This window comes from Pelodiscus sinensis, chromosome 1 (genome assembly GCF_049634645.1).
Source record: "Pelodiscus sinensis isolate JC-2024 chromosome 1, ASM4963464v1, whole genome shotgun sequence".
NCBI classification, from domain to species: domain Eukaryota; kingdom Metazoa; phylum Chordata; order Testudines; family Trionychidae; genus Pelodiscus; species Pelodiscus sinensis.
This window is the reverse complement of record NC_134711.1, coordinates 326,844,854-326,860,297: the sequence shown is the minus strand read 5'-3', so window position 1 is coordinate 326,860,297 and position 15,444 is coordinate 326,844,854. Positions and strand designations below refer to the sequence as shown.

The window sequence follows — 15,444 nt, the reverse complement described above, 5'->3', positions numbered from 1 at the left end:
CTCGTTCCAGAGTGCAGGGTGTTCTGATGGAAGAGTTTGGTTCAGGCCCTCTCTGCTTTTCATAGGCTGTATAGCGATTTGAGTTCATACAAATCTTCATAGGCCAAGTTCCATCTCAGGGAGAGTGTGTGGTTTGGTGAAGGGCCACTCTGCTGAGAGCCAGCAGACCTGACTTCTAGCACTGATCTCCTGCATGACCTTGTACACGTTGCTTATCTTTTGTGTGCTTTTGTCCTCCCCTTAGTGAAATCGGAATCTATGTCCTCCTCCCCATGAGTGTCAAGGCATGTAGAATAGGACTCACTGGCACGTAGGGTCTTTTTGAAAGGCCTCTGAGATACAGGAAGGCAAAGCTCTATAGAAGAACAGGATATTATTAAAAGCTTCAGGGGGTAGCTGAGTTTGTCTGTACAAGATAAACTTTAAAATCAACAAATTCTGGTAGCACTTTAAAGACTAACAAAACAGGTAGAGGGTATCATGAGCTTTTGTGGGCACAGCCCACTTCTTCAGATGTAATGGAGTTTTATAACTGAGCTGGGATCCGTGAGAACCACAAGGGGTTTTAATGAATGTATCAGCTACAACTTTTTCATTGCAGGGAATGTGGTATATTAAACTGAGCAGAACCTCCCCAGGGCATCATGCCAACCTGCAATGAAACCAACATCAGTCATGCAACTTTCCTCCTGGCAGGAATCCCCGGGCTAGAAGCTGTGGGCCCCTGGATCTCCATCCCGTTCTGCTCCATGTACCTTGTGGCAATTTTAGGAAACGGTCTCATTCTGTTTGTGATAAAGACACGGAAGAGTCTCCATCAGCCCATGTACTTGTTCCTTTCCATGTTGTGTGTCACCGACCTTGGTTTATCTGCTTCAACCTTGCCCACGGTACTCAGCGTCTTCCTGTTTAACATGAGAGAAATTGACGTTGATCTCTGCCTGGCCCAACTTTTCTTTGTTCACACTTTCTCCGTCATGGAATCCTCTGTACTACTAGCCATGGCCTTTGACCGCTTTGTTGCCATACGCCACCCGCTGAGATATGCTTCGATTTTAACCAGTGCCAGGATAGGAAACATTGGGTTGCTGACAATAGTCAGGGGTATTGGCCTGCATATCCCATGCCCCATTCTTCTCAAGAGGTTGCCATACAACAGGATTCAACCTCTCTCCTATTCCTATTGTTTGCATCCAGATGTGATGAAGGTGGCCTGTGCAGACACTACGCCCAATAGCTACTATGGCTTGTTTATTGTTCTTTCTACTCTGGGCTTGGACTCTGTGCTCATTGTCTTGTCTTACGTCATGATCCTTAACACAGTGCTGAGTCTCACATCCTGGCGTGAGCGTCTCAAGGCCCTGAACACCTGCATCTCCCACATCTGTGTCACACTGCTGTTCTACACCCCGCTGCTCAGTTTGTCTATGATCCACAGGTTCACGAAAAATGCCCTTCCGTTGAGTCAAATTCTTCTGTCTTATCTCCATCTTCTCCTCCCTCCTGTGCTCAACCCCATTGTGTATAGCATAAAAACCAAAGAGATTCGTAAACAGATCATGAAGATCTTTCAAAATTATTCCACTAAGAGGCTCTAATAGGGGCACTGAATAAGTTTGTCTAATCTGTATGGCTACGTCTACATTGGCACCCCTTTGCGGAAAAGGGATGCTAATGAGACGAGTCAGAATTGCAAATCCGCGGGGGATTTAAATATCCCCCGCGGCATTTGCATTTACATGGCTGCCGCTTTTTTCCGGCTTGGGGATAAGCCGGAGAAAAGCGCCAGTCTAGACGCGATTCTCCGGAAAATAAGCTGGAAGAAAGTAGGAATAAGAAATCCTCCGGAAAAGGGCTTATTTTCCGGAGAATCGCGTCTAGACTGGCGCTTTTCTCCGGCTTATCCCCAAGCCGGAAAAAAGCGGCAGCCATGTAAATGCAAATGCCGTGGGGGATATTTAAATCCCCCACGGATTTGCAATTCCGACTCGTCTCATTAGCATCCCTTTTCCAGAAAGCGGTGCCAATGTAGACGTAGCCTTTATTTCTGAACGTCCATACCCATGACATCCAAGAGTTGCTGTGACCCTTCACCAGCAAGGGTTAAGCATCCAGGCAGCTGACTGAACTAAATACAACTTTCAAGAGTGTATGAGGAATGTATTGAAATGGAAACAGGGCCATTCCTTGTAGATAGCTGAAGGAGCCATAGTAAACATACTAGCATTCTTGAAAAATAAGTCTGCATTGTTGGAGAATCAGACATAGGTAATTATTTTATTTGTCTGCATTTACCTATATCTTATTAGAAATTTAATGAGATCTGATTACTTTGTAAATACTATATTGCGATTCGTGTCTGTAATGCTTCATTACTGTATTCTATTGGTTCAGTGATCAAAAGGTTATATTAACCTTTAGATGAAACTTGCTATTTTTAATTGTCTTTATTTCTCTTTGAAGTTTGTGGTAAACTACCTATGAACCATTTGAATTGTTAATTGCCTTATGCTAAGCAATGCAAGTAGTTATCGGTGTATGCCCAGGAAAGAAACATGTAGTTTCAAGCAACAATGTACATTGTCTATTCTTCTCCAAAGAAATGCCTGCTTTGATCAGTTGCTGACACAAGGCAAATCAAATGAACTTCAGTTATAAAGGGGCTTTGGGGCATGATTCTTAACATTTCAGTTGTGCTTAAATTATGTCAAAGAAAGTTCAAGTCTCATGAGAGAGGACTATTCTGGATTAGCCGTGTAACGCTTATGGAAGAAATTGAATAAACACTGGAGATGGACCGCTTATTCGATTATTACTTTTTCTATTAAGTCCAGAAGGATTTCTACAAATCAGCAGCCTCACCATCTCATCAATGAAACTGATCTAAGAACCTGATTCACATCTGTTTGTATACTTGTCTTTTAACCGCAGTAACTCTCTTTTATGTTGAAATGAATTCTAGTTTAGTTAATAAGAATTGTCTGTATGCATCTATTTGGCTAAAATCTGAAATATTCATTGACCTGTTGGGCAATGTATTTGACTTCTTGGGACTGGGACATCTTTATTTATGGTGAATAATATTTTGAATAACTCTCACTATATGGATGTAGTTGTCTTTTTGGGAACCAATGTCTGGAATGCTTAAAGGGAACTGTATTTTGGCTTCTTGATAATCAGTGTGGAATTCCGTATGTTTTGTTACTGGCTTGGTAAATTTTATTATAAGATTAAGCCAGCAGCTTTGGGGATTGACTTTGTAGTTTTTCCTAATTAAGCATTCTCAGTATAGCCCCGCTGTTGATCACTGTCACTGCTTCCCAAAAAGGAAAATTGTGATGTTCACTCTAAAACTAGTGGCAGAATATCCCAGTCTGCAAAACTGCAGCCTTGTGCCCTTAGATCTCATCTTTCATCAGTTAAGTACCTTGTTTTGGATGGGGATTTAGGGGTGTTCAGGGGAATACATATAAGGAAGAAGCAGTTGTAAGGAAGAAAGACCACATGCATTAATTCTTAAACTAATTAGCACATTGACTTTAAAAACGTATTCTGTATTCTGAAAGCATTGGCGGTGGCTATACTCTATTTTGTATCCATTCAGAAGTCAAATCCCTGATCAAGACGCAAAATTTGACTCAGCTTCTGATATGGCTTTGCTACTGATGTCTCTATGATAAAATGTATTTTATTGTTACCTTGCTCTTCATTGTAAATAATTGTTATTAATAGTTACTTTTTTTTAAATCCTTACTATGCCCTTCTGTAATATAACAGGTGGTCTGGAGGCACTGCTGTGAGGAATGAATATGGGCAAATTGCTTAGAACTAGGGCTATTTATAGACCAAGACTGGGGTTTCTCTTCTATAAGGCCCCAAACCAGTCACATAAACCACTTCCGCTGCCAATCTGGCCAGCAAGAAGTCACACATGAAATCCCCTCAGTAGATATTCTACATAGACAAAGAACCATTGTCATCTTCATTGTTTGGTAGGTTGATAATGACCCAGACATCTGGTATCTTTATTCAATCCATAGGTGTGAGAATGGAACTTGTGAAAGAGCTGTAGTTCTGTGGGGACTGAAAGTTTTATTCTTTTTATATTTGTATTTTAGGTTTATAGCAATGTCGTTTAATGATGTAGCAATAATATAGTGATGTAAGGTAACATATTAACACACATTTAATATTTTATTAAATTAAGTTATTTTAGTTAAATGTTTATTTCTTTGTCTTAAAGTTTAATGAATTTAGTGAATGGGTTTGAGTAAAAAAATAGTTTGGGTATTGTGTCTTTGTTAATGAGACTAGAGGAAAGTTGATGCTAAGGCTTTAATTGTTTGATTCATAATGTCTTTTTGCTTTGCCCAATGCAGATATTGATCTTATGCTCTTCCTCGAGAAGTCCTTGTAAAAGATTGTTTATGCATGAAAGGAGTATGAATGTGTTGAGATTAAGGTACAAAAGTTATTGCTCAGAACCAGATGACCGAAGAAGGAGGGGTAAGCTTGGGTGAAAACTAGATGACCCAGCATCAAAGAAAAACCATCTATAACCATCGATGTGTACCCCTACTCACAAGATGATTGGATATTGGCAGATTGACAGCCTTAAAGCAGAACTAGAACCCCTGAAGGATGATTGATCACAGGATGAGCCACGGAGATTAAAGTGTTCTCTAAAGACGAACTCGGCTACCTCCTGAAGGTTTCTGTATGTTCCCTTTACAGATGTCTGATTTGTGTCTATTAATTCTTTCCCGTAGGGACTGTCCAGTTTGTCCAATATATATTGCAGTGGGGCATTGCTGGCATTTGATGGCATAGATCACATTAGTGGATGTGCAGTTAAATGAGTCTCTGATTTGGTGGCTTATGTGATTGGCTCCAGTAATGAATTCACTTGTATAGATATGTGGGCAGAGTTGGTACCGCGGCTGTTTGCAGGGCTGGGTTCCTGGTTGTTTATGATGTACTTGTGCAGCATGGTTACCGGAAGAAATTTGTTTCAGGTTGAGGGGTTGTCTGTAAGTGAGACTAGGTCTATTCTTCCACCTCCTCCCATCTCCTTTATTTATTTTGGTCACGGACATCCAACACTCTAGTCATCTGAAGAAGGGGGCTGTGCCCACGAGAGCTCATGATACCGTCAACATGTTTTGTTAGTCGTTAAAGTGCTACCAGACCATTTGTTGTTTTTTTAAGTTTATCCTGTTACAGACTAACTCGGCTACCCCCTGAAGTTTAGCCCGTGATGTGACATTTACCTCACACACAAACTATGCTCCCCAAATTGACTCATTTGCAACCTGAAGTCTGCAATTCCTAAGGGGCTCGATCCCCAATCTCATCGAGGTCCCGTCAGAGAGGAGCTAAGGTGCCCCCCCTCCAGGATTCTCTCTTCCCACTGGCTGCTTCCCTGGCTCACTCATTACTGCTTTACGTTCCAACCACAATTAATTTATTAAACAGCAACTGTAAGAAAAGAAGGGGGGAAGGGAAGAAAAAGGTGAAAGGACAAGGACCCCCCTCTATGGGCATGGGGACGCCACAGTCTGTTCCTCAGACAGTCCAGACCCAGGGACAATGGATTCTTCCTCCAAGTGGGAAGGCCATAAAGCCCCACCCACTCCATGGCTCTGCCCCTGCCCTTCTTCTTCCTTCCAATAACCCGCACCAGCCAAGCTGGACCCCAGAAGCAGGCCCATGTCCCCACCACCTGGGCCGCCCACTAAGGGAAGGCGGAGGGTCTGCAGCTCCCTAGAGCTGCCCACAAGGTTCATGCCCAACTCAGCTCTGGTTTCCAGCCTGGTTTGGAGGGGGCACCTGAGGGGCAAAGTTGCTGCTGCTGGTCCATGATAAGAGCTGCCTGGGCACTTGTGGGGAGTCACGGATGCTCCATCTGCCCTGGGTGTGAGCTCCAGGGGGTGGCTGTTCCACTGCCTCTGCCCACGCCCTGGCTGCGGTGCAGTGGTACCCTGGGTCAGACACTGCACTGCAAGGGTCCCCACATCCACACCCCACAGGCTGTAGGTGACAGGACCAGTCTCCTCACATCCACCCTCCCATTGAGTTCATGCCCCTCCCCCTAGACCAGCCTTCAAGGCTCTCCTATCCGGGGATGTCTCCTTGTACTGGGGCCTTTGCCCATGGGCCCACCCAGCTCTCCCCAGCTGCTCATCACACTCTTCTGCTACGTTACCTGGAGCATGGCTGCTATCCCACTACCATGGCTCTGGGCCAGCAGCTCTGCCATGGATCCCCACTGGTGTGGCTGCTCTGTGCTGACCCAGCTTCCAGCTCCCCAGCCCTGCCTCACTGCTGCTGCTTGGCCTCTGGCCCAGCTTTGCTGGGTGGGCTGCTTCTCCATCCCTGGGGCTTCTGCCGGCTGCTGATCTGTCTCCAGCTTAGCTTAGAGAGGAACCCCCCGATTTCTGTAATGTTAATAACCCAAATTCCCTTAGAAACCAACCAAAAAGTAGCCCAATCTATTTCTTGAAACAAGTGGATTTTTTTATTAACCCCTAGCTCTATATATCCAGTAACAAATGAAATCTTTAGTCATGTACCTAGTTTGCACATTTGATTTAAAGACAATGATTGAACACCCCAGCAGGAGTTTGTCCACATTAGTACTGGAGCTATGAGATGACAGTCAGCTTCAAAATCAAATCAACAGTGCTGGAACTTGCATCCGGATCGAGAGTTGGTAGATGTTTCAAACCAAAACAGAGAATGACAGTGTTAAAATAGCAACTAAGAAGCTCAAAATGTATGTAGTACAAAAATAACAATGCCATTATTATAGTATTTATTTCTAATGGCATTCAATGATAGCAATCAATGGCCATGATTTGAATTAATTTGTTACTGGTAGGGTATATCTAGACTGTGGCACTATTTCACGATCCTGAACTAGCAATGCCGCGTCTTTAACTGCGCCTGCTATTTCCCAAAAGAGCGGGTGCACTATTCTGGCGTCCCTGTAACCCTCGTTCCATGAGAGTTACGGGATTTGTTGGAATAGTGTCTTATTTTGAAATTTGGCACTGTCTACACATAGCGCAAATTGCATAGCTTATTCCGACAAAAGGGTGCTGTCTAGACGCACCCTCAGTCTCCAAAAGCTAAAATTTCATCCTCACTGTGTTCCTCAGAAGTAGACTGCTTTCTGGCCATACCTCAGCAATGACCAGTCCAGTGCATTTGTAACCCACACACCTAGGCTATGTCTACACTGCAGGCATCTTGCACAAGAAGCCTTTTGCACAAGAGTTTTTGTGCAAAATCTTCTTGCTCAAGAGTGTGTCCACACCTCAAAGCGCATCACAAAAGTGATGTGCTTTTGCACAAGAAAGTGTCCACACTGCATGGACGAATGGCCATCAGAGCATCTGTGCTTTGACCTCTGGAGAATCCACACTTGCCTTTTTGCGCAATAGCTGCAGTGCAAAAGGAAGTTATGCTTCATAAAAGGAGGTTTACCTACACCGGCAAAAGCCCTCTATTCTGCCATTTTACTACTGATTTACTTGCACAAAAGCGCATTTGAGGAGTGGATGTTCTGCAGGTTGGCCATTTTTGCACAAAAACCTTGCAATGTAGATGTAGCCTTAGTGTGGTTCACTGTCCCATGTACTGGCAATTAGACTACTTACACCGACAGCTAAGAACAAGAGAGTTCTGCAGCCTAAGTCGGGAGGCAGCTGGCTTTATCATCCAAGCTGGAGAGCTTCCTACAGTAAGCTCCAGAAGTTGCAGGTTCAAATCCACCTGGTGATGGTTACACATTCATTTCTTTCCCTGGTGCAAACTGTTCACAAGAAAATTAGTGCCATTGCATCTGCACCCTCCCTCCCGCCCCCAAGAATGGTTTCTAATGGCTCCTCTGGCAATTGATGGGCAGTTTTGTTTTAAGCAAGCTCATCTGAGAAAATGATCTTTCAACCGCAGTGATGCTAATAACATAGCGACAGCAAAGAAAGAGCAAATGGGCAAAGTTCATGAAAGTCTTTGTCCCCAGCACTATCCAAGATGTGTTGGAGAACTTCTACCCAAAACTGATCTATTTGGTAGTTCTGAGTATGAAGCTAGTGAACCATAAGAAAATCTCTCTACAGCTGCTCCAAGTATCCAAGGTCTCCACAGAACAATAGCAAAAATGAGATATCAGCCAATTTGGGGGCGTTGTCTACACTGGCAAGTTACTGCACTGTAACGTTCTCACTCATAGATGAGAAAGATTAGTCCTCCACACAAAGCAATTTTTAGCACCATAAAGTGCCTGTGTAGACAGGTTTCCAGGGCTGGGAGGAGCACACTACACACTGGGAGCCAGACCTCTCATCAAGGTAGGTTGTTAGGTTGACAAAACCTGGGGCCTGAAGGGCTGCGCACAGCAGAAGGACTTAGTACTTCAAGTGATTGAATCACTGGGTGTTTGGTGAGAATCTCTGTTCCATCCGTTTCACAAACTCCAGTAAGAAATATCCACGCCTACTTCTGACATCTTCGACAATGGGAATGGCTAGTGTGTGTTTGGAAATGATAAAAGCAACTGCAAAATCAACTGTGTCATCAGATATTTGACTCCAGAGGGATGTTGTCGTTTCACAAAGCATTCCAGTTCTGGCGAAACACACTTGCACTAGACTCACCTAAAAAGCTCTCGTGGGATGTCGTGGGATCGGTTCCCGCAGCAGCTTGCCCTCATTACCATTTTCCAAATGAAACTTGTGGTTTAACCTCCAGACTTACTGAAGGATTCCATATAGAAAAATCAGGCAAATTTTGTTCCAGGATCATTGATGATATGATGAAGAAGTACAGTCTTGTCATTTCTTGGTCTTTGGTTATCTGAAAATCTAGCTTCAGTGTGGACTAATGGAAAGCCACCGGTCAAGAAACAGCCATATCTTCTGGAGGTTGGGAAGTCAGAGAAAGGCCAACGGGTAGGGTGTTTGGAGGTGGCTACTGTTTGGTAATGTGGAAAGAGAACAGGTGATGGTGAGAGAGAGGGAAATCGGAGACGGAATAATGCTGGGTCATGGAGTGGTAAGTCGTTAGGTGTGAGGAACTTCTCAGACTGTGAACATCCTGCCATGAGAGCAAGGGACTGGACTTGATGACCTCTCAAGGTCCCTTCCAGTTCTAGTGTTCTATGATTCTATGATCCACAGTGCTAAGCTCAGTCAAACGGGAACATAGCACCATTCATTAATAAGGATATACTTTCCTCCTCTTCTCACACATGTTTAAAGGCAATGGGCACAGGGGATCATCTTCTGCAGATGTATTTGCCCACTTTGACTCGAAGCTCTTTGGTTTTGACTCCATAAATGATGGGGTTGAGCATGGGGGGGACAAGGAGATAGATGTTGGCCAAGGTGATGTGAACATGGGAAGGGATTCCCTGATCAAACCTTTGTGTCAGGAAGGAGAAAAGGCAGGAAGTGTAAGACATCAGCATCACACAGATGTGGGCTGTACAGGTGTTGAGGGCTTTCTGGTGGGCTTTCTTGGAGGAGATTCTGAGGATGGCCCTGAGGATCAGGCCGTAGGACAATGCAATAAGCGTCAGGTCTAACCCGCTGACTGCTAACGCCGTCAACAAGCCATACATTCTGTTGACTGTGGTGTCCCCACATGATACCTTTGCCACCGCTATGTGCTCGCAGTATGTGTGGGGGATCATGTGATTGGCACAGAACGGCAGCCTGCCCAGGAGCAGAGGCAGGGGCAGAATGATGAGAACAGCTCTTACCAAGCTCACGAGCCCCAGAAGAGCTATCCGTACATTGGTAAGGAAGGTGGCATATCTCAGAGGGTCACATATGGCAACATAGCGATCAAAGGCCATAGTCACGAGGATGCCTGAGTGCATAACAATAACCATGTGAAGGAAGAACAGCTGGATGAGGCAGCCGTCCAGAGTAATACCTTTCCAATTAAGCCAAAATATAAACAATGCTTTAGGCACGACAGAGGTAGACATGCCGATGTCTGTGAGCGCCAGCATGCAGAGCAGTAGGTACATCGGCTTGTGCAGGCTCTGCTCTTTCCATACAACAAACAGAACTGTGAAATTTCCCAATAGGCTGATAATGTAGCATGCAGAGAAAGGGATGGCAATCCAGATGTGGGCAAATTCCAGGCCAGGGATGCCCATTAGGATGAATGCTGAAGGATCAGAGGAGGTGAGATTGAAAGCTGCCATGATGTGGTTGATGCATTGAATGGGTTCAGAAAGCTCCAGGTACCTGGGAAGAGAGAGAAGCGAGGGGGGGGGGGAGATGTTACAAACATAACAAATACCGCAATAAATATTTTCAAATAATTACTAGTCTAAAAAGGGGGCTGAGCACGGAGGTAGCAACTTTTGCAGATGGTACCATATTCTTTAGGTCAGAGTCAAGTCCAGGGATGTCCTCTGAGCCAGGTGGATGGGCCACATGATATTATATGAACATCAGTGTCAATAACTGCAATGGGTCTGCCCATCGGAGGGAAAAGTTTGAACTCCTCAAACACTTAACAGTAGGAATCAGGGCAAGGACTTTGATGCCATGATTTAGGTTGGACATTAGGAAAAACTTCCTAACTGTCAGGGTGGTTAAACACTGGAATAAATTTCCAAAGGGGGGTCCTGGAATCTTCATCACTGGAGATATTTAAGAGCAGATTTGAGAGACATCTATCAGGGATGGTCTAGATGGTGCTTGGCCCTGCCATGAGGGCAGGGGACTGCACTTGATGACCTCTCGAGGTCCCTTCCAGTTCTAGCATTGTGTGGGTCTATTATTCTACATCACACAGCTCTGTGAAACTCTGCTCACAGTGCAGGTGTCTACAGCAACTAAGCAAAACATTTGGATCCAGGAGGAGAGGGATGAAGAACCCTACAGAAAATAAAAGGCCATGAGATCAGCCAGACAAAATTTCTCCCTACCTTGGACTCCCTTCTATCACTGGACATTGTAGAACTAGAAGAATTCAGGGAATGATCAAGGGCAGGGGGAACTCCAATGAAAAGAGATTGAAAAGACTGGGATGGTACGTGACAAAGGAGATGAAGAAGAGGGGATATAAGGCAAGTCTATATAACACTAACTGGTCTATAGCAGATCAAGACTCTGTTCTCACTGTGAAACTGAAACATGGGTAATTCCACGGAGATTTAAAAAAAATAATGTTTCCTTTGCCCAATGCCTAATTAGACTGAAGAACTCATGGAATCATAGAATACTAGGACTGGAAAGGACCTCGAGAGGTCATCAAGTCCAGTCCCACCCTCATGGCAGGACCCAGTACTGTCTAGACCAGCCCTGATAGACAATTATCTAACCTACTCTTAAATATCTCCAGAGGTGGGAGATTCTAAAAACTCCCTAGGCAATTTATTCCTGTGTTTAACCACCCTAACCGTTAGGAACTTTTTCCTAATGCCCAACCTAAACCTCCCTTGCTGCAGTTTAAGCCCATTGCTTCTTGTTCTATCCTCAGAGACCAGGAAGAACAAGTTTTCTCCCTCTTCTTTATGACACCTTTTAGATACCTGAAAACTGCCATCACGTCCCCTCTCAATCTTCTGTTTTCCAAACTAAACAAGCCCAATTCTTTTAGTCTTCCTTCACAGGTCATGTTCTCTAGACCTTTAATCATTCTTGTTGCTCTTCTCTGCACCTTCTCCAATTTCTCCACATCTTTCTTGAAACGTGGTGCCCAGAACTGGAGACAATACTCCAACTCAGGCCTAATCAGTTCAAAGTAGAGAGGAAGGATGACTTCTCATGTCTTGCTCACAATACTCTTGTTAATGCATCCTAGAATCATGTTTGCTTTTTTTGCAACAGCGTCACACTGTTGACTAATATTTAGTTCGTGGTCCACTATAACTCCTAGATCTCTTTCTGCCGTACTCCTTCCTAGACAGTCACTTCCCATTCTGTATTATGTGTGAAACTGATTGTTCCTTCCTAAGTGGAGCACTTTGCATTTGTCCTTATTAAACTTCATCCTGTTTACCTCAGACCATTTCTCCAATTTGTCCAGATCATTTTGAATTATGACCCTGTCCTCCAAAGCAGTTGTAACTCCTCCCAGCTTGGTATCATCTGCAAACGTAATAAGCATACTCTCTATGACAATATCTAAATCGTTGATGAAGATATTGAAGAGAACCGGCCCCAAAACAGACCCCTGCAGAACCCCACTTGTTATACCTTTTCAGAAGAATTGTGAACCATTAATAACTACTCTCTGGGAATGGTTATCCAGCCAATTACGCACCCACCTTATAGCAGCCGCATTTAAGTTGTATTTGCCTAATTTATTGAGAAGAATATCATACAAGACCGTATCAAACGCCTTACTAAAGTCTAGGTATACCACATCCACCTCTCCTCCCTTATCCACAAGACTCATTATCCTGCAAGTCCTATGCTGGAAAGACACATTTGCCCCATGGAAACAGACGTTATCCCAGTGCCAACTCTGTCCACACATCTACACAAGTGATCTCATCACTAGACCCAACTACATCAGCTACTACATCAGAGGTTCATTTAACTGCACATCCACTAATGTGATCTGTGCCATCAAATGTCAGCAATGCCCCTCTGCCATGTATATTGGACAAACTGAACAGTCTCCATGGGAAAGAATTAATGGACACAAATCAGAAAAGGCAACACACAGAAGCCTGTTGAAGAACACTTTAACCTGCCCAGGCACTCATGAATGGATCTCAAAGTCACTGTGTTGTTTTAGGCCAATTCCACAAGCCAAATACACAGGGAAGGGCTGGAACTTAACTTCATTTAACCAACCAAACAATGGATATATAAGAACACTTTGCACCTTCTCTATCAGCTTCATGTAACAGGAACACTCTAATACACTATTTTCCCCCTTTCTTCCCCCTCCACCTCCCGCCATCCCCTGTTTATTTTGGAACTGGACTTTTAAAACTCCATTCATCTGCAGAAGTGGGTTGTATCCACGGAAGCTCATGATACCATCTGCATGTTTTGTTAGTCTTTAAGGTGCTGTTAACGATTCGTTGGTTTTTAAGTTTTTCCTGCTGTTCTATGACTTTGTGCTCCACAGAACAGACATGAAAGACACAAGGATCTTGGTATTATAGGACTATAGGCCTTCACCTCGGATACTTTCTCTGTTTCGCTGACAGAGACATTTTTGCAGACAACCAACTTCGTCTGAGGTGTAGCAATGGGGGGGTGTCTGTCATGCAAAGTGCAATAAGGAAAACATGAGATCTCGGTATGATCCTGTGGCCAAAAAAGCAAATGCCACCCTGAGGTGATAAGCAGAGGTATTTCAAAGAGAGGGAGCGGTGTCATTTTACCTCTGTATTTGGCACATGTGTGACTGCAGATGGAACCTTGTTCCCAACTCTGAGTGTCCACAGTCCAAGAAGGATGGTGATGCATTGGAGAGGGGTCAGAGATGACTCACAAGAAGGATTAAAGGGTTAAGGACCTGCCTTACAGGGACAGATTCAAATAGCTCAACGCTTTTCGCCTGACAAAGAGAAGGCTCTGGGGTGACTTGTTGAAAGTTTATGAGCACTTACATGGGAATAAATATTGCATAAAGGGCTCATCGGTCTAGCAGAGCAAGTTCTAACATCATCTAAGGGCTGGAAGTTAAAGGTAGACACATGGGGTGCATCTAGATTGGTAAGATTTTGCCAGCTGTCTACACTGTCCGCTTGAATTTCCGCAAGAGCACTGACGTTCTAATGTAAGAATTCAGTGCTTCTTGCACAAATACTTTGACGCTCCCGCTCAAGGATAATCCCTCTTGCGCAAGAATACTTGCGCAAGAGGGCCAGTGGAGACGGGCACCTTAATTTTTTGCGCAAGAAAGCCCAATGGCTAAAATGGCCTTCGGAGCTTTCTTGTGCAAAAGCGTGTCTATACTGGGCAAGGATGCTTTTGCACAAAATTACTTTTTGCGCAAAAGCATCCATGCCAGTCTGGATGCTCTTTTGCGGAAATACTTTTAATGGAAAAACTTTTCCGTTAAAAGTATTTCCGCAAAATCATGCCAGTCTAGACGCAGCCATGGCGTATGTCTAGACTACATGCCTCTGCTGACAGAGACATGTAAAATAGGCTACCCGACATAGTCAATGAAGTGGGGATTTAAATATCCCCAGCTTCATTAAAATAAAAATGGCCGCCATGCTATGCTGGCTCTGCTGATTGTTGGCACAGTGAGACAGTCAAGACGCGGATCGGTCGATAGGGAACGCCTTTGTTGACCGCTCCCTTATGCCTCGTGAAACTTCCCATGTGTCCTGGCCCTTGTGACACTGTCTGTGTGATTTCTCACTGGTGAAATACAGTCACTGAAGTCCCCTCGGGCAAGGGACTGAGTGAGAAGGGAGAGGCCTCCTGCCCTGTACTGGAAGAGCTGTGGGAAGCAGCTCAGAGGCTTTGGGAATCCAAGGTGCCAGGGGACCATGGCGATGACAGAGGTTACCAGCATGCTCTTGGAAGCAGCCTGGGAGGGGAAGGGAGCATAGACACGAGGCTGAGACTGAACCGACTATGGAGCAAAGATTAATGGTTCTTTCCACCAGTGAAATGCCTGACGTTACGTAAATAATATTCCTCAACTGGAAACCCCCAGGCTGTCCCTTCCCCATTTCATCTGGTTTTAGGACTTTGTGTTACTGTGATCTGGATACCATATGCTCCTCTCCTCCCCCCTACCCCAACTCTGTGCCTTCCTGGACTTACCCCCGTGAAATTCCCAACACCTTCTGATTTCCACTAAACCAGAAACAGCCTTTTATCTCCTCTTGTCTTCTCCAGACCAAGAAATGCAGGAACACGGTGAGAACAGAACCTATAGCCCCTGCACACAAATTGTGATGCTGCTTGATTTGATCTCTAATCCAGTGCATCTGGGATTTCGGGAACTCTTCTGTCAGTTCTGATTTGCTCCAAACAGCTCACCCGTCCCTATAGGCCAGAGTGTGACTATGGGTGAAGTCACAGACATTTTTCAGGACCTTTAGCTAAGTCCCTATATGAGGATTTAGGGAGACCTCCTGGCTCTGTTGGGAGTTTTACCAGCTATAGATAGTGCTATTCCGGAGGGTGCTGAACGAGTTTGAAGGAAAACCTCCAGCCCATGTGACTGGGCATGAGGTATGGAGGTTTCAAAACACCCGGTCCCTGGTTCTGTTCTCTTGTTGGAGGCCAGTGTCAATCTGGAGTGGCACACGGAGGGCACAAGGTAAGAGCAGAACCTGACCAACCTATCCATTCTGATAGTGAACTCTTTGGTAACACAGACATCCACTGCAGAGGCTTTGGCTGCTCTTCCTACTAGGGTCGTGAAGTTGCTGAATTGGAGAAGCTGAGCGAACCAGAGGAAAATCCACATACACCCAAAAGAGAGAAGCGA

At 44.6% G+C, this 15,444-nt stretch overlaps 2 protein-coding genes across 2 annotated transcripts; one reads left to right on the top strand and one right to left on the bottom strand.

Moving 5' to 3' along the window:
* The first annotated feature begins 644 nt into the window (after positions 1 to 644).
* LOC102463256 (olfactory receptor 51G2-like) lies at positions 645 to 1,598 on the top strand. Its single transcript, XM_006128826.2, has one exon. The coding sequence runs from the start codon at positions 645 to 647 to the stop codon at positions 1,596 to 1,598; it is 954 nt and encodes a 317-aa protein (XP_006128888.1).
* A 7,682-nt stretch (positions 1,599 to 9,280) lies between these two features.
* On the bottom strand, positions 9,281 to 10,219 carry LOC142827216 (olfactory receptor 52P1-like). The gene has a single exon (XM_075921469.1). The coding sequence runs from the start codon at positions 10,217 to 10,219 to the stop codon at positions 9,281 to 9,283; it is 939 nt and encodes a 312-aa protein (XP_075777584.1).
* Positions 10,220 to 15,444: the final 5,225 nt, after the last annotated feature.

Coding starts and splice junctions, on each gene's coding strand:
- LOC102463256 (XM_006128826.2), top strand. CDS start 645: ATGCCAACCTGCAATGAAACCAACATCAGTCATGCAACTTTCCTCCTG.
- LOC142827216 (XM_075921469.1), bottom strand. CDS start 10,219: ATGGCAGCTTTCAATCTCACCTCCTCTGATCCTTCAGCATTCATCCTA.